Source organism: Babylonia areolata, chromosome 5, assembly GCF_041734735.1.
Source record: "Babylonia areolata isolate BAREFJ2019XMU chromosome 5, ASM4173473v1, whole genome shotgun sequence".
Lineage (NCBI taxonomy): Eukaryota > Metazoa > Mollusca > Gastropoda > Neogastropoda > Buccinidae > Babylonia > Babylonia areolata.
Window position 1 is genome coordinate 12,847,168 of NC_134880.1, and position 18,906 is coordinate 12,866,073.

An 18,906-nucleotide genomic window follows, 5' to 3' on the forward strand; every position below is an offset into this window, starting at 1 on the left:
ACTGATTTTCTCTTCAGTGAGATATTTTCCCGTCTTGCTTTGAATAGTGGAGACCTTGGCTTCTTTGACAGTTTTCAGGTCTTTTACTGTCTGGTACGCCCTCTTGTTGTTGTTGTTGTTGTTTAGGTCGGTGTTTATTTCCTGGCATCTCTCTTCAATCCAGACTTGTTTGGCAATGCTCATGTATTTCTCAATGGATTTGTTCGCTTTCCTGAAGTCTGCTGTTCTTTTGAGGTTCCTTTTCCTTTTTCTTCGGTTCGCGTCTCTTGTCGCAGAGTTCTAGCAACTCGTCGGTGACACATGCCTTCTTCTTGGGTCGTTGCTTGCCGAAAATGTCAGCAGCCGCTTCTACCAATACTGTGCTGAAGGCGGACGTCATGGTGTTCACGTCCACCTCTTCCGCACCGAGGATGAGTAGTTGTGCAAACTTTAAGTAGTTGTACAAACTTTTCTCCTGTGGTTGCCTTTATAGCTTCTATCAACTCAGGGTCTTTCACCTTGTCAAGGTCAAACTTGATTCTCGTGAATTTTGACTTACTCATCTTCTTGAGACGTAGGCGAATGGACATCATGACCAGGTCATAGTCACTGCCAAAATCTGTTCACGAGAAAGTTCTAGTCTGGGCGATGTTCACACTATATCTGAAGCATTTCTAGACAAGAATGTAGTCTGATTGTGATGTTCACCACTAGGTCTGTGCTAAGTCATTCGGTGTGATCCTTTGTTGGAGCTGAAAGTGTTTGTCAGTACTTGGTTGTTGCCACTGGTGAATTCCAGGAGTCATAAACTTCTCTCGTTGGTTTTGGTGCTGCAGAACCACACACGCGTGTTCTTTTAGTCTTCTACCTTCGCATTCCAATCCGCCTGAACGACATCTTTTTTGTTTGCTCCAGAACTTCTTGCAGGTGATCGTAGAACCCGTCTACTTCATTGATATCATTGTCGGTTGTAGAAGCGTGTACCTGGTTGATGGTAATGTTGAAAGGTGTTGCTTTCAGACGGATGGCAATTAGCCTGCTTGATATTTGTCGGCATCCCGTGACTGTACCCGCGATATCCTTGTGTACGAGGAAACCTGCTCCGCGCTCATGCTTTCTTCTTCCCCACTGAAGTAGATCCTCTGTTGTTATTTCCCCCAAGGTCCTTGCGGCGAATCTCGCAGATATCTATGGTGTTCCAGCAGTATCCTTTCATCTCGTGTGTGAGTTCTAATTTTCCTGGTGTTCTCAGAGTTCTTACATTCCAGGTATCTCTTCCCCTGATCATACTGGGCAACCACCAGTTACATACTTTCCATCTCCGCCCTGATGTGCAGTGCCAGGCACAGCCATTGTAGACCCGAGCTGCGACCGATCCGGTATGGATTGATTACTGGTTGGTCTCATCATGGGTGAATATTGGGCAAGAAAGCCTGACGGGGCCTATCCCTCTTCAGGCTGTTAACCACAGCTGAACATCCACATAACCAGTGGCTCGCCTTGGTCCTGAACACGTGGCCACTGAGTCCTTACAGAACCCCCCACACCCCACGCCCCCTTCCCCCTCCCGCCCTAGCCGGTGACTTCAACAAGGAAATCCATTCGCCTAGTGGTGCTGTGTCAACACCACACCCTTACGTGGTTTAGTTGACAGCTGAGACGGTTTACGGGTGGAGGAATTTTGTTTAATGTCCCGTCACACATATCGGTGATTGAAGACATTTTGTTAAAGTATTTATGAATACATCTGAGTATTATCAGTTAGAAGGGGTGGGAGATGTGGATGAATGGAGGGTTGGAAGAAACTGGGCAAATGAGTGTAGAAATGTGGGTGAAATTTGGAATAAAAAAACAACAACAACAACAACAAAAACCCTCTAAATACAGTTACAACAAAGTAAATAATGATTTCGGCTTCGTGTTAATCGTGGCGTGTAATATTCTGGTAGAAGAGCACTGCTCCTAAAGAGGCTGCCGGTACAATGGCTGAAGTACAGCCACGAACACAGGTCGACGCACAAATGGACCTTGTAGCACTCTCCTACCGAATCCACCGTACAAAAACTCCGATTTCACGTCACCAATACACAGATGAAGGGGAAAAAAATCTCATGATATTAAAAAGAAAACAATAACAGTTAAAATATATTATTTTATGGCAGAGCTGTTTGTTCCTGCTGCTTGACGTTATCCATGAGCAGGTCACTCTTGGTTTACCGGTGTGTGACGCTTGGAGACAGCATGTGCGAGCTTTAGGGATGGATGAGGACCAGTGGTGTCCATCCATTCTCTCGAGGAGAGTGCAGCTGCCAGATATCCAAAGTTCTGACTCTACCTGGAGCCCCCACAGGATAGGTACACAAAAGCAAAATTACGCGTAAAGATATTCCTTGGATTATTTGTTGATTTGTGGCAGTCTCACAGCATCTCTGTATGATGGCTTTTGCCTGCCAATGAAACAAAGTCAAGACAAGGGCTCCCAAGAATCTCTTCAGTGAACCGTCAAACAACGAAAGTTGACTTGGTATGGTCATGTCGCCAGACACGACAATCTCTAACGCAACACCCTCTCAAAACCATCCTGCAAGTTTATTGTGGAAGGAAGACAGATTCACGCGGGATCATGCATGAGCTAGTCTGACAGCATCAAGGACTGAACGGCCAAGTTGAGTGACTGATGAAACTGATGCTGATGCTGCTGTTGCTGCTGATCATGATTATGATGATGAAGATGATGACAATGAAACAAAGATGAATGTTTTAATATTCTGCCTTCGTTTACAGATGACTGCAGACAGAAAGATAGAGGGGTCCTTCAATCCAGCATGTATGTGGGAGGAGGTGGAGGGTGTGTTTCTCCCAACAGGAATGCTTATCAATCGGCCCCTAAAGAACCACATAGAATGTCTCAAAGCCCTGGAGATGAGACCCGATGACGTCATTTTGACAGCTTTTCCCAAGGCAGGTGGGTATCCCCAAGTTCTGCCGAAAGCTCCAGAACAACCTCACCCCCTCATTCTCTCTCTCTCTCTCTCTTTTCTCCCCTCTCTCCCTTATTTCCTTTATTCTTTCCTTCTTACTAGCATTCTTTCTTCCATTCTTTCCTGCCTTCATATCCTCTCCCACTTTCCCTCTTTCCTTTCTTCTTTCTTTGTGTCCTTTCTTTCTCGTCTTACTTCTCTATTGCTGTCTCACCCTCTACTGTCCATTTGCCTTCCATGTTCCTTTCAATTAGTATTTTCTAATACATTTACCTAGTTGTTTATTTCATTTAACTATTCTATTGTGTTGCTGCTTAAAACAAACCTTGGGTAGGCTCTCAAATAGTGACCAGCGTGTTTGGTTAATGTGAAAGTCAGGCATCTGCTCGTTTTTTTCTTTTTTATTTTGTAGATTTGCGTAGCGTATATGGATCAATCTGCACGCTTTGACACCTTCTTGAAACTGAAGCTGAAACTGTTCACCTGCAGGCACTCATTGGATATGGGAGGTAACCTCCATGCTGCTGGCCGGTAAAGCGATGTACGACACCCGTGTGAAAGAACTGACCATGATGGAGACCACAGATATCGAACAACTGGATATCCTTCCCTCCCCGAGGGTCCTCAACACTCACCTCCCACTACGACTTCTGCCCAGGCAAATCAAGGAGAAGAAGCTCAAAGTCATTCATATCTATCGCAACTTCAAGGACGTGCTCGTTTCCGGGTACTTCCACTTCCGGCAGGTTCCCTTTTTAGGAATTGTAACCATGGAAAACATGATTGAAATGTTCTGCGCCGGTGACGGTAAGACTGCGCCGGACGTGAAATTGTGTATTAAAATTGTTGAGTTGTCACCTCTACTCATGATGGAGAAAAGGGTTCATACAACTCACATCAACAACAGCAGACGACAGACGTTGTTGGGATACATGGACCGTTAGGAACCAAAATGAACTCCCTTGTTATTCACCAAAACGACCTTCAACTCTGAACTAAAGAAAAACATCCAATCAGCATCATTGTCAGATCACAATACCAACACCCCCACGTGATCGCAACAATAATGCCAGTTTCCATGAAACAGGTTCTGTTAAAAGAAAAATAATGTTATCTAAGTCACCTAGTGAGATTAACCATTAATTCACCATTGTATGTATCCCTAGAGTATTACACAGACTTGATTTACAGGGAAATTCAAATTGATATATTGACAAAGATGATATATCAAGATGTATGACTTGGATAGTTTATGGCATTAAGAAGTGTAATGTGTGTGTGTGTTGGAAAGCCACTTGGTCACTTGTGAAAAGATTGTAACAATTCACACAAACATTTTGCATTAGGTATAAATAGATTCACCTTCCAAAAATCACACTTCTGAACTTCTGTAACTGGAATTTAGTAGCAGGCTTTGTCATTGAATAAGCTAACATTTCTTGTGTTGGACAGTATTTAATAACTATTCTGCCCTTATTTAGTTCTGTACGAATGAAGTGATATCGGGTATCGATATGTTTCTTTGTTTACCAGGGCAATCGTGCCTCGATTATCTTCAAAAATTAGAACAGACTCATATCGACATCTGGTGTCAATCCCATTCAACAGGTAGTGGAGATATAGACTTTCTTGTACAGCAGCTGCTAGAGCTGTGTACTCACCCTCACATGAAGGCAAAGCTACAGTAGGTTGCTTTCTTGATTTCCAGGAAATCAAAGGTCCTGTTTTTGTCAGACTGAAACAATAGCATGAAGTACTACGCCTGTCATCTAAAGACGAGCATCACTGTAGTCTGCCAGAATCAAACCATTTTCAGACTTCCTGTAACACAACTCATAGTCTGAAGTTCATTTCATGTATCTCAATACATGCTTGACTGCTGTCCAGTGAGCCTGCTGTGGCTTGGGCAGATACTGTGACAATTTTGAAACAATCCAACAAATATCTGGTCTAGTACATGACATCAGATAAATCAAACTGCCAACAGCCTCACATTATTTTGAAGGATCAACTGAATCATCATCAGTACATTCAATCTTTTGTTCACATGGAGTACATCTGGATTTACAATCAGTCATCCTAAACCTTTCAAGCAACTTCTTTGTGTACCCTCTTTGATTCATCTTGACTTAACCATCATCTTGTTCAAAATCAAAACCCACGAAATAGGACAACTTTCCCAAATCTTTCATTTTAAATCTTTCAGAATTTGTTTAGTTTTGCACAACAAAGCTTCACTGTTTGCAGCAACAATCACGTCATCAACCCAGACAACAATGATAGTTAATTCATCATCACAATGTTTTGTGTATATACAGTGATCACTGGAACTTTGGACAAAATGGTTCTGAACCAAATAGCTGTGTAGCAGATTGTTGCAGTTTCTGCCTGACTGTTTCAATCCATACAGTGACTTGTTTAATTTGTTCACAAGTCTGGGACCTTCGTCTTCAGTCTTGACTTCAAAACCTTCAGCTTGCTCCATGTATAAGTCACAGCCAATTGGAGCATTGGGATATGCATATTTTTACACCCATCCGATGTATAATCAGGTCACGTTGAGCAGCAAGTTGCATCAAAGTACGTATTGATGTCATGCTTGCAGTAGGTGCAAACGTTTCATTGTAATGTACAGCCTTCGCCTGACTGTAACCTTTTGCTACATATCTAGCCTTGTAGGATTTTGAAACACTGGTATCTTCTTTCAAGGTATGTACATAACGTCCCGATAGATAGGCTCGATAGATACAAATACCAGCAGTAATGGTCAGGAACTTAACGCAACATTCTCAGAGACGCATCTTTGAAGTGGGTGGCCCTCGACTGTATGGCCCCAGTCTTCCTGTTTGGTCCCATAGTCCACTCAACTCCGGGCCAAAACAAACACAGAACACAACTATACGCTTCTGCTTGGGTTCGAACCCGCGTCCTCCAAGTCATCTGTTTACGGTTGTAACCACTTCCCCTCAGTAGCCAGTGGAAGTCTTCCGTGTTGTTGACAGCTTTGATCGTATCGTCTGTACACTACGGACCCTGGTTTTGGAAATCTCTACCACGAAACATCAAACACTGTTCCATTATAAAAACCTTTCAAAACTAATCTTAAAACATATCTGTTTCAAACAATATTTCAAGCTAGAGATCCTTCTCCCCCCCCCCCACCCCCCACCCCCCCCCCCACCCCCCACCCCCACGCCCCCCTCCAGCCCATCCCCGCCCTGACCATCTTTGTGTGTATGTGTGCGTGGGGTATGGGTGAGGTTGGAGAGGTGTGTGAGTAGAGAGTGACGTTACAAAATAGTATTTTTTAGCAATTCTGTATCTTAAGTTTTTAGATTATTATATCATCCTGTACATTATTACATTCTTGTGTCCATTCATGTCACATGTGTTGTTAAATCCCCGTAGAGCCTTAGGGTAAGCACCATATAATTGTACTTATCATCATCATCAGCAGCAGCAGCATCACTATCATTATTATCATTATCATTATTATTGTCATTACCTGGACAGAAGACGTTGGACGAAATGTTAGTGTGGGGGCGAATTCAGTCGTTGACTGATTTGTGTTGGTTGCAGTGCCAGGATACAAGTTCGTGGAGTTTATGATGGAAATTGATGACTATCACAAAACCAACCCGGAAGATCCCTTTTTTCTCACCTCGTTCGAGGACGCCAAAGAGGTGGACTCTCAATCTGTCCATTTGGCTCTTTCTGTCTTTCTGTTTCTGCTTGTCTGTCTGTTTGTTTGCCTGTCCGTCCGTCCGTCCGTCTGTCTGACTGTCTGTTTCTCTGACTACTTTCTTTGACTGCTTCTGTTTTCTGTGTCTGTTTGTCTGTATGTCTCTGTCTCTCCTACCCTGTTTTCTATTTCAAAATCTTTCGGAAAACACATTTATAAGTATATCATGTCTAATGTTGAAAATTTGTTTCCATTTGCTCCATTCTGACCAGTCTGAGTTTAGAATAAATCACTACAGCCATACCGCGTTGATAAAACTTATTGATGGATAGCTTGTGAACATAAATGATGACAAATTCACGGTGATATTGTTCGTTGATTTTTCAAAAGCGTTTGATGTTGACCACAAAGTATTGCTTAGAAAATGGACACTTTATAGAATTTCTGAACATTCTCTTTCTCTTGTTAGATCATTTGTTACTGATCCCAACATATCATTTCCCCAACCAACATACAATCTGAATTTCGGACAGATAATTTGGTGTCCCTCAAGAATCGGTGCTTAGTCCTCTTCTTCTTCCACTTTGTATCAACGATATTCCCGTGTCTGTTATTAAAGCTTCATGCGAACCTTTTGCTGATGACACGTGTGTTCAATCGAGCCATTCTGTCCTGAAACAAGCAAGGAACATCCGCTCTATGGCATACCCTTTATCCCATCTAACTCACCAAGGGATAACCGCATATCTTTTTCCCCTGCTCTTTAAGCAAGGGATACTTGGAGCAGATCATGCTTCTTGTCCAAACCAGTTCAGCTCACGTCCATTATGATATCATCTTTGTAACAGGATCCAGAGACGATGATTCAGAACCTGGCAGAATTCTTAGGAGTGGAGGCATCGCCTCAGTTATTTCAAGACATCATCGAAGCTACCAACCTTGAACAGATGAAAGAAGCCGACAAAACCAAGGAACAAGCCGTTTTTTCAATTGCAAATATTTACCGGAAAGGTGAGTATCAGATACGTTTCCCCAGTTATAGCCCGATGCTCTTTCTACAAGCGAAAAATCGAAATACTGAAAGCCAAAAAAGTTGAAGGGAACCAACATATTTGTATGGAAGATTTCTCTCGGAGAGTTTGCGAAAATCGACGTAAACTGACCCCACATCTGAAAAAAACTAGAGATGATGGTAAGCAAGTTCGCGGGGTCTTTGACCACTTGTTTATTGATGAGAAGAAGTTTTTCTTTGATTCACATAATTTTCTTAAGGATATGAAATAGGAATTCGGCCGGCCAGTGTCTGCATTTAACCATGCTGAGAGGTGTACGAGTGCAAACACACACACACACACACACACACACACACACACACACACACACACACACACACACACACTGAAGTGAATGCAGACATTAGTAAACGCCCATCAAACATTGAATGAATTAAAAAATTGTCCATCTGAAGAAAAACACAAAGATAATTTTGACATGTTGTACACCTGATATGTAGCTTTGTTTTTGCTTTTTTATGTTATGTTGTATTTTTCATGCAAATGAAGGTGAAAAAAAAAAGAAAAAAAAAAGAAAAAGAAATTAAACAAAGATGAAAAAAAGAAAGAAAATGAAAAAAAAGGAGGATGGAGGACCCTAAAAAATTTTTTTAAAAGAATAATAATAAACAAGTGGGGAGGGGAGGGGGGGGGAGAATGGAGGCCCCACAAAAAACAACAACAAACAAACCAAAAACAAAACCATGCTGGGGAAAAACTTAACTTAGGTACCCATGATAGACCGGTTCATTCTCTAGTGAGCGTTCCCAGTCAGCATGCGGCCTCACGCGAGACACGTATGACTTCAGATCGGGTGCTGGTCTCTCCGGCAGGTCTTGCCAAGCCAGTTCGTGCCCGTTCTCGCGTTATGCAATTTCTCGTGCATCGACTGTTGTAACGAAGGGAGAGGAGAGGGAGGGGGAGAGGCATGGTGAACCTCCTTTGGATAATGTTATACGGAATGAATGTTTTCTTGTATATAGTGTCTTTCCTCTTCGTTTTTGACTCACTTGTGTAAACAAAGTGAGTCTATATTTTAACCCAATGTTCGGTTGTGTGTGTGTGTGTGTGTGTCAGTGGTAAACTTTAACATTGTCATTTTCTCTGCAAATACTTTGTCAGTTGACACCAAATTTGGCATAAAAATAGGAAAAATTCAGTTCTTTCCAGTCATCTTGTTTAAAACAATATTGCACCCCTGGGATGGGCACAATTTTTTTTTTTTTTAAAGAAGCCAAATTATATGCAAACTGAATTTATTGTTATATTTATATTTTTTTATTCTCTAAACTTGGCACTTTGACCTGATATTCTGACACAACAACAAGAGCAGTCATTTTTATCATTTTTTGTTCAAACAGGAACTTCTTTTGCTTAGCATGGAAGTTATATTTATTTTGCATGTCTTTGGTGCAGATAGTAAAAAAAGGGGAAATTAATCTGTAATTAATGCTAGGGGGGTTAATTTGCTTTAAACTGATCTTCCTCATCTTAAGCATTACATTTTGAAATTATACTCAATGCATAAAAAGCTTGTGTGTTTTACTCTCAGTGTACAGGACTTTCACTATGTTCATACTTTTTCGGAAAATACTAAAATCAATACCACGAGTGGACTTTATAGATCTATTGATGAGCCCTGAAGGTCATGAGCAAAAATCAATTGCGTACACATATTTATACATATTCAAAGCGCGTGCTCATATTCTTCGCGAACGTGAATGACGTTCAAGTTGTTTCAAGTTGTTGACCTGCCTGTTCAATCCTATATTCAATCGACAATACACGATAACATGTGATGGAAAGTTGGAGAAGGAGACCGTTAAATATTTATTCGTAGAAAGATTTATGAACGCCTCATCACTTACTGAATTATGCCCCTAACTGCCATAAAAATATCCATAGAATCAGTCGGAATTCACAGTTAAAAATGATAAACCATGAGAGTTAATACCCTTGAATTGATGAAACGCAAAAATTTCCAGTCTTGACTTTTCTCAAAGTGAAGTCCTTTTCACTTCATACGACGTTTAGAAGTACTTGTACTTGGCTCTACATGTTATTAGTTTAACAAAATACTCAATTTTCATATCATCTTTAAAACTATAAAACTAGAATGAACATAAAAGAGAAATTGAATGGACCGTGTCAACCAGGTGTAACTAAACTTGGACATCTGTCTAGATCCAGAGAAAACGACTAAATGTTGCAGTGTGATTGCAGCGATAGCCACGTCTCCTTTGCCCTTAAAGATTTTTTTAATGTCCCAGATACACCAGAATAATATTATTTAATCAGCGTTCTCACTGCGAATACCGCAATTGATTTATCGCCCTTTAAAAAAGCATGTTTAACTCTTTCCATACGAACGGCGAAAGAGACGACGTTAACAGCGTTTCACCCCAATTACCATCATCAAAATATTGCAAGCGGAAGGCTCTTATACTGAAGAGGTGAATGTTGACAAAGAATACCACAATTCTGACGACGGAAGCTAAAGGTTTGGTCATTCAGACACCCACTGGACATCCGAGGGGTCTGTGTAGAGGAAAAGAGGACTGGCCGTACTGAGTGAGTTAAGTGTTATATTTTTGAACGTCCGTTAAGGAGCCACGATCGTGTAATGGGTAAGACAGTTTCTTCTCACCCGAACACGTGGGGTTCGAACCTGCCGTTGGGATTTTTTTTTTTTCTTCTTCTTCTTCTTTTCTTTTTCTTTTAACCCGAAGCTTTATAATAACAAATACAGAATATATTTTAACGATTAAATTTTTTTTTAAGTGTATCACAAGTGAGTCGTGAAGGCCTTCCCTCTCTTGTCTTTTATGTCGTGGAATGTTAATGGTTTACGCTCAAAGTTTGTGAAGCGATTAGAGCGGGGTCTTTGACGCTAAATAAGTACTCAAATCATTAATCATCATATCCTGTGTAATCCTAAAGTACGCAAACTGTAGATTGAATAAGAAAACATTTGTCCATTTCCAGTTGTCAAACGCTTATTTGGTTTTATATGGTTGCCCTAAAGATGTTCTCTACGCATATGTTTTATGTGCCACCAGAAGGCTCCCCTTTCTACGTACACTTTGACGTTGATCAAGGGATTACCATTCTTGAAGAATGTTTGAATGACTTACTATTGATGTATGAAGATGCACATACCAATGCCCATGGACTGTCTCTGTTAAACAAGAGCACTTCCCTAAATTTAATTATTTTGAATGTAGTTCCTAATGGCGGCCAGGGAGGTTGCTCCACATTCTTGTGTGAAACTGGCTGCAGTGTTAAAGGTTACTTCATTTTATCAAACGACCTTTATGAACTTGTTTGTGATCTACGTAAATTAAACATCATCGACATATTTGAATCTGATCACTTTCCCGTCGATTTTCATATTGCGTTTTCAGTTAATTCGTTTGGAATGGAAGATCGTAAAAATGTACAAATGATAGAATGATTTGGAGTAAGGAATATAGTCAAAATTACTCAAGAAAAATCAATGGAGTAGAAATGTATGGTACATTACAAGCAGCTGTTGATCTGATTGGTGTTAACATTAATGAATCATTGGATTTACTTAATTACTTCATTCGAGAGTGAGCAACGTGTATGAATAAAATGTTTAAGGTGGATAGAAATGAACATCATCACAGTTGATTTGATGAGGAATTCAAGTGTACAAGAAGAAAAGTACTTTGATTACCGAGAAGTGTCATAGAACACTCGATAAAGATGACAGTAATGAGTAAGTGACAGCTTAAAGAGAACATAAGCATATGTTACAGTAAGAAAAACAGTTTAACAAAGGTACGTTGGACGCTTCCATTGATTACCAAAAACAATTTTTGGAATGCTTGAATAAAACATTGTATAAAAAGAAGCAACCTAAGAGTGATATTACTGTACATGACAGACTTCAACACTTTAGAATCTTACGTAATAAAGATTCACCACAAGATAGCAATGGTTACAATTTACCAGCAGGGGACACTGAAACAATGAATCGCACAATTTCTCTTGAAGAAGTACTGTTTGCTCCTGGGAAAAAAAATCGAAAAGGTCCCGATGACATCACTGGGGAATTTGTTAAAACTCCGTATGAAAAAAAAAAAAAAAAAAAAAAAAACATATATATATATATATATATATATATATATATATATATATATATATATATATATATATTGATGCTTTATTTGACAAGGCCGTATTTCTTTAAGAAAAAAAAAAGAAAATAATAACAACTGTGGTGAATATGTTACTCTTCCGCTTTATAAAAAGGTGATGTAAAAAATACCAATAATCATAGAGCCATTTCTTTGTCTGTTATGATTAGTAAAGTATATAGCGCTATTATTGACCAAAGATTTCAAGAAAGTGTCGAATGTTATAACTATCGAACATTAGGCTGGATTTAAAAGAAGTTACTCAACGATTGATCACATGTTTAAGCTTTGGGCTTTAAGTAAGAAACAGTTATTTCACGATCTCAAATTTTACGTTCCGTTTATTGATTTTGAAAAGGAATTTGATTTAATTAATTGAAATATAGTGTGCGTATTCTAACAAAATGGGATATCAGAAAAAGAAAAAAAACCTTTTTTTTAACTGTGCGAAGAGTACATAATGATGTTAAAACAAGTGTAAGAAGTGATAACAACCTTATTGATTATATGTGTTGTTCAAGAGACCTTAAACAAGGAGATGTCTGCAGTCCTATTCTGTTTTCATTATTTACAAATGAATTTGCAGTTGAATTAATAGACAAAGGGAGACATGGTGCTACATTTATGAATAATATCTTAGAATAATTTATCGTTTATTTCATTACTTGCTTATGACCTGAAATACTTTTGCTTTCAGAGACAGTCGTTGGTTTATAGACGCAGTTAAACAATTTGAAAAATTCAGTTAAACGATTTCAGTTACACGTTAATTTGGATAAAAGCAATATAATCGTCTTCGGGAAAGATGGTTACTTGGCAGCAAGGGGGAAATGGGTATATATTGGCACTACTATACCTGTGGTTAATGTTTATGAATGCCTTAGTAAACTTCTTTTTTTTCAACTCCTTTGAGTTTTATAGCTGCCTGCAGAAATTTGTTTCGCAGAGCAAAGAATGCATTGTCGTTAGTTGACATGAAACTGTTCTGTTGACTAATAAACGTCTGGAACATCTTATCAAAAATGTTCACTTTTGGATACAACCTATGCTACAATACTTCTCTGAATTGTGGTGACTACACAGGGAAGTTGCTATGCGTTGTGGATCTGTTCACTTAGTTGGGCATGAAAATTCTTGGGGAGGGGGGCGGGGGGGTGAAATGAGAACACCGATCAATTTAGTTTATGTACAAACCAATAGGTACCCAGTTCATGTTTTTAGTTGTGCTTTTAAACGCATTCGCTGATGGTTAAAGTTACTGAAAATGAATAATCGTAGACTGCCATGTAGATCTTAAAATAAGTTATATGATGTAAGCACAACAGTCTGAAAAAAAATTCATGCACGAATGTATTTGTATGAACTTGAATTTTGATATGTATGTACTTTGGTATGAATATCACGGAGTCGGTGACGAAACTATATTTGTACAAATTATTCCCACAAAGATTAATAGACTGTATGTGACAAGTTCGAAAGTCACATTCATTCAAGTGAAAGGTTTATTCAGTATGTATAGAATTTATATGTTTAATTGCACAGTGAAGCGATACCTTTTGTCTAACGTGGACAGACACCCGCGGCGCACTCAGACCATATTCAGACTTAGTATTTCTGATCTAAAAGAAACATATATCGTTATAGAACGGTAAATAATACAGAATGGTTATGCTCTTCATGCGAGGAATCCAGAGAGAATGAAGTTCATTTTGTTTTGAAATGTTCCTGTCCTTAAAGACTGTCGAGTTAATTTGATTCCAAAGAAATATACATATCCATGTTTATTTCCATTATGTATATTGATGCCATCGATTTATGAAGAAACTATGTCCAGTCATGCATTGTATTTATATAGTGTACTCGAACTGAGATAGACACTTGTATCTTATCTTTATAGTATTTGGTTTTGCTTGTTGTGTTCACATAGTTACAGGAATACATACTAAACTCTGTTATCGCCCCCTGTTCATATGGAGCTTATGGCCTTAATTGAATAAATCGTCTGAATCTGAGTATCAGTATCTGTTACAGACGGTCAAAAGGGGTGTTTATTGTTTTACAATAGCAAACTGATTACTGCGTACGACGGGTATGCTTGCTGATGTGGCAAGAAAACAAACAAAGAAACAAAGAATGTATTTAATAAAAGGCCATTGCATAAATTGAAAGGAATGCTGGGGTAAGCAACAGAGGGATACCCTTAGCTGTTTCTGGATATTATCGTTTCGGTTTCCCCCTCTTCCCACCATCCCCCCCCCCACCCCCACCCCCCCACATCCCACCGGAAATTTAACATGAGAAGAAAACATGCATGAGTGTTGGTGCAAGTGAGAATGAGAACGACTGCACTGACCCCGCTACGATTTCACTGTTGGAAGTATCACACACACACACACACACACACACACACACACACACACACACACATATATATATATATATATATATATATATATATATATATATATATATATATATATTATCAACTTTTAAGTTTCATTTAACTTTACTTAATGTCAGTCTTTGTGGTACAGGAGAGGTCGGGGACTGGAAGAACCACCTGACCGTGGCTCAGAGTGAACGACTGGACGCGGAAGTGACGCAGCTGAAGTCTTGTGACTACCATTTCCGCTACACGCTGTAGGGCTTTATGGCTGTCCTTATCTTTATTACAAAACTTGATATATGCTGTCTTTCTTTGTTAACCAGCTGTTGACTTTAAAGGATTTAGCAAAGAATGAAAATGTTTTTGGTATGCTAGCATTAATCTGGAAGAAGAAGCAAAGTCTTCATGGCTCACGTGTGATTGCTGCTGCATTATATCAATTCCGAAATACTGAGGGCTCAGGGGAGTCGGGAAGACTTAGTAGTGGAGGATTCTCAGTATAATATTATGTACAACGATACAAGTTACGAGTCTTTGTCGAACAGAAACATGTGTGTACTGGAAATGATCTTAAGCACGCCACATCAATCGGCAGTTCATTGTTTTGACCATAATACTAATCTTTCAAAATTTCAAGCTTTCCCTGATTTCTTTTCGACTTTTGGAAGAAATATGCAAAATGATCACTTCGGACAAGACCATTTATCTCGGCAAAATCATAAACTATTGATGTGCGGATCAGACCACATTTTTTGCACTCTAAACAGTACATGAAGGATCGATCCACGCCTGCCAGTCCGATCAATGTGCCATTCCAAAATAATGGACACTCATTGTCAGAATCCATGAAATCATAAGCATTCGATAAGTAACGTTTCTCTCCAAATAATGGCAGAATTAGAGAAAGCTTGCATCGTTCAAAAACCCGAAAACGTTTTAAACGAGCATGCGTAATGCGAGTTTAGTTTAGCAGACACAATCTAGACCGAAGCTTTATCAAATTCTTGATTTGTTGATCATTCATGGTGATTTTACGAGAAGTTATATTAGGCCTATGCACAATTCATTCGCTGAATAAATTTATCGTCTTCCTTCGCCTCCTTTCAATGTTATGTTGTTGCCAACATCGATGTATACACGGGCTGATAATATGAATGTGTATGTAAAGAACACGCTGCTCTTCCATTTGTACCGACAAACGACCACTTTGGCGAATGTAAACAGCGTAAGACCTCCACACAGTGTAAAATACAATAGCCCTCCTATACTTTGAGTTATTTTTCCAAATGTAACATTTTAGATGAGTGAAATCCGTTGAAAATATACCTCCCGTAATATGTTCATAATGTCCCATTACTTGGCAGAATTTTGCTGCTCCTGGCATTAATGTAACATTCATACTAATCAGAAGTTCCCATTTGAAATAAAAGTGTGTCAGTATGTTAGGAAAAAGTGCTACTTTTTATGAATGAGAAATAAAAATGTAACACAAACCTAGCCGGAAACATATTGGTTTCTTTTTAATTTGTTGTATTTAATTTGGAAAAAAAAAAGAAAAGAAAAAGAAAAAAGTACATACTGTTGTTCATTAGGAAAATCAAATTCACTGATGTCACTTTCGGGTAAATATTTACTTTCTTCAGGTGCATTGCGATTCCTTCACAAGACACTTATTAAAGTGGATGATCAATAAGCTCTTTACTTTAATGGTACATTTTCAGTATGTTTTGGTTTTGACTTTTTGTTTTCATCATTATCATTGTTACATTTACCTCCGTGTCATTAGGGCTGAAAAGCTATTGACATTAAAAATTTCAGAGATCAGAGTTTTCTCTGTGTGTCTCACTGTCTCTGTCTCTGTCTCTCCCTCCCTCCCTCCCTCCCATCTCCCCTCTCTCTCCTCCCCATTAGTAACAGAACTACTCTTTCCTCCTGGAAGTATATCTCAGACATTTCCAGAAGAACTTCTAGAAGTAGATCCAAATTGTTGCATTGTTGGCGAAATACTCCCTCTGTGACGGAGAGTAGATCTGTGACAGGCACAAAGTTCCTCCCAGGTGTAGTCCAGTGACCATCTTCCTTCAAACACACACACACACACACACACACACACACACACACATTAACGCACGCATACACGTGAACATGCAAACACGATTTCAGAAGGGCATTATTTGGCCAGGCACACACCACGAGTTCACATACACATGTCCGCACGTACGCACGCATGTTTCCTTTTCACAGCACATACATATGATAGCACGCACACATTGTGTGTATGCACGCTCACTCACACACACACACACACACACACACACACACACAACATACTGATGTTTGTTTAGGTGTCAGCTCCCACGAAAGTCATATTTGTATGTAGGTCTGTGTAAAAGAACAAACACACGCTTAAAAATGTGATTAATGCTTAGTTATATGACAATTCTCACAAACGACTGTTCACAGATCCCTGAAAAGCAAGTCATGGTGCGAAAACCTGATGCGGGTGGGAGGGTGTTGGGTTATTTCCCTTGACGACGTATGAGAGATTACGAGAGTCGCTTGGCGGGAATAAATCCTAACAACGGACTGTGACTGATGTGTGTTCATTTGAGGCTGAACCATCACAGAGGGAAGGGAGTGGAAGCTGTCTTGTGAAGACACTGATGCATGGTTCGTTTTGTCCAGTGTGGTCATTTTGTCCAGTATGGCTGAGGCCAACGGTCGATATCTGATCTTAAACGATGCGTGTGTTGCATGATGCCACGTGATTGTCGTAAAAAAACATCTTTGCTACAGATGCAGCTTATCATAGTTCAGGTATTCATCACAAAGCAGCATGTCACAGATCAAAAGCATGAATAGCATTCTCCAACGAACGAGTGCCCGTTATAAGGCGGACATCTTCGCTGCACACACACACACACACACACACGTAAAATGGCGATATCAGCAGGCAGCTCTGTCTCAGCCTCATTCTAAAAGGCGCGGTCACTTCACCTTCTGGAATGAAAGCCCATACAGAACAGGAGTGCTGGTAATATTGGCATTGCTAATGGAGCGATGGCACTGTTGAGGTAAGTTAATAATCCCATAGCTTTTTACGGCCAAAGAGGAAATGAACATGTGCCCATGGCTTGGTACTGGAAGGCGGGACCCAGTCATATTCTTCCGCCACTTTAACTCTCCACGACTTAAGTCAGGTAACCATTCACACCTGGGTGGAGTGAGGCGTAACGTGTGCTCTCCCAAAGGACACAACAACATTCGGAAACGGGGTCTCAAACCCTGATCACTGGTGAACATTGGATCAGGACTCCAACTCCTACTCGATTCTGCCACGACATCCCACCCCCCCCCCCCCCCCCCCCACCCCCACGCCCTATCCAGATATTGCTAAAGTGAAGAACGGTAGTACAGACATTTGCTTCTGACACGAGTGACACTTTTGACATTGTTTTGAGAGGTGTTGTTCTGCTGACATTGCTGAAGGAAGGAGTGGTACTGTGTTCATTGCTAACTTTCAGTCATTCATAAAAGAAATACATTTCCGTGTCAAATTTACACATCAGATAGGTTCTGAAACTGTTACGTTTGGTACTACGTGATTTGATTTACATTTGAAATAGAAAAAAAAACAACTTTGTAGAGGAGGAGTGTTATGCAATGAGGAAGAGGTCTACCTCTTTTTTGACTCACTCGTATAAATAAAGTGAGTCTATGTTTTAACCCAGTGTTTGGTCGTCTGTGTGTGTGTGTGTGTGTGTGTGTCTGTGTCTGTGTCTGTGTGTCCATGGTAAACTTTAACATTGCCATTTTCTCTGGAAATACTAACGTCTGCCCATATCAAATTTGACTTAAGCATAGCATGAAAAAAATCTTCACATTCATACCAATAACAGGTTGTAAGTCTCCCGAATTAAGCCGTTTTTCCGAATCATTAACGGTTTATTTCGTTGAGGTTCGTTCTGAAATCCGAAAATTCTAAAAACCGCTCCCCACTGAGTTAGGCCTAGTTGCAGGTAGGTTGTATTCGAAGACGACATGACCTCGTTTTTCTTGTTCACAATGAAAAGGAAAGCTATACAAATTCTGGACAGAACACATACAGTGATACTAACCATCGACGTGATTACTGTAGATAAATATACTAAAGTGGACACAGAATTAACTGGAATGAACATAAAAGAAAAATTGAATTGATCGTTTCTTTCAGCTCGTTGTAGGCCTCAACTGGTTCGTGCACATCCAGAGATCCACCATGTGTTGTGGTGTGCTTGAAGGGATGGCAAAGTCTCCTTTACCGCCGAAATAAAAGAATATGATAGAGATACAATAAAACACACACAAATATTATTTAAACGGCGTTTTCACTTCCACTAAAATCACATCTATTTATCCCACGAAGAAGAAAACGTCAAGATTACTTTGAGTATTAAATTTAGTCAAATGACGTCAGTTGTGCCACAGCAGTGGGGATTAGTATGCTTGCTTCGGAACTGAACATGAATGGATCGATCCCGCCCGCATGCCTTTTTTATCTCTTTTTTTTTTTTCAAGTTTATTTTATATATCATATTTAATACAGAACAGTTTTCAACGATTTTTATATATCTTTTTTTCCTCTCTCTCTCTCTCTCGTCATGATTCCTTTACTGGATAAAGC

At 39.6% G+C, this 18,906-nt stretch overlaps 1 protein-coding gene across 1 annotated transcript in view; it reads left to right on the forward strand.

The window, feature by feature from the left end:
* Positions 1 to 16,091, forward strand: part of LOC143281940 (sulfotransferase 1A2-like) — a 17,554-nt gene extending 1,463 nt beyond the window's left edge. Inside the window, exons 2-6 of the mRNA XM_076587250.1 lie at positions 2,764 to 2,944; positions 3,450 to 3,767; positions 6,540 to 6,643; positions 7,491 to 7,653; positions 14,392 to 16,091. Coding sequence (XP_076443365.1) covers positions 2,764 to 2,944; positions 3,450 to 3,767; positions 6,540 to 6,643; positions 7,491 to 7,653; positions 14,392 to 14,501 — 876 coding nt within the window. The 3' untranslated portion in view covers positions 14,502 to 16,091. The remainder of the gene's footprint in view (positions 1 to 2,763; positions 2,945 to 3,449; positions 3,768 to 6,539; positions 6,644 to 7,490; positions 7,654 to 14,391) is intronic.
* The last annotated feature ends 2,815 nt before the right edge of the window (positions 16,092 to 18,906 follow it).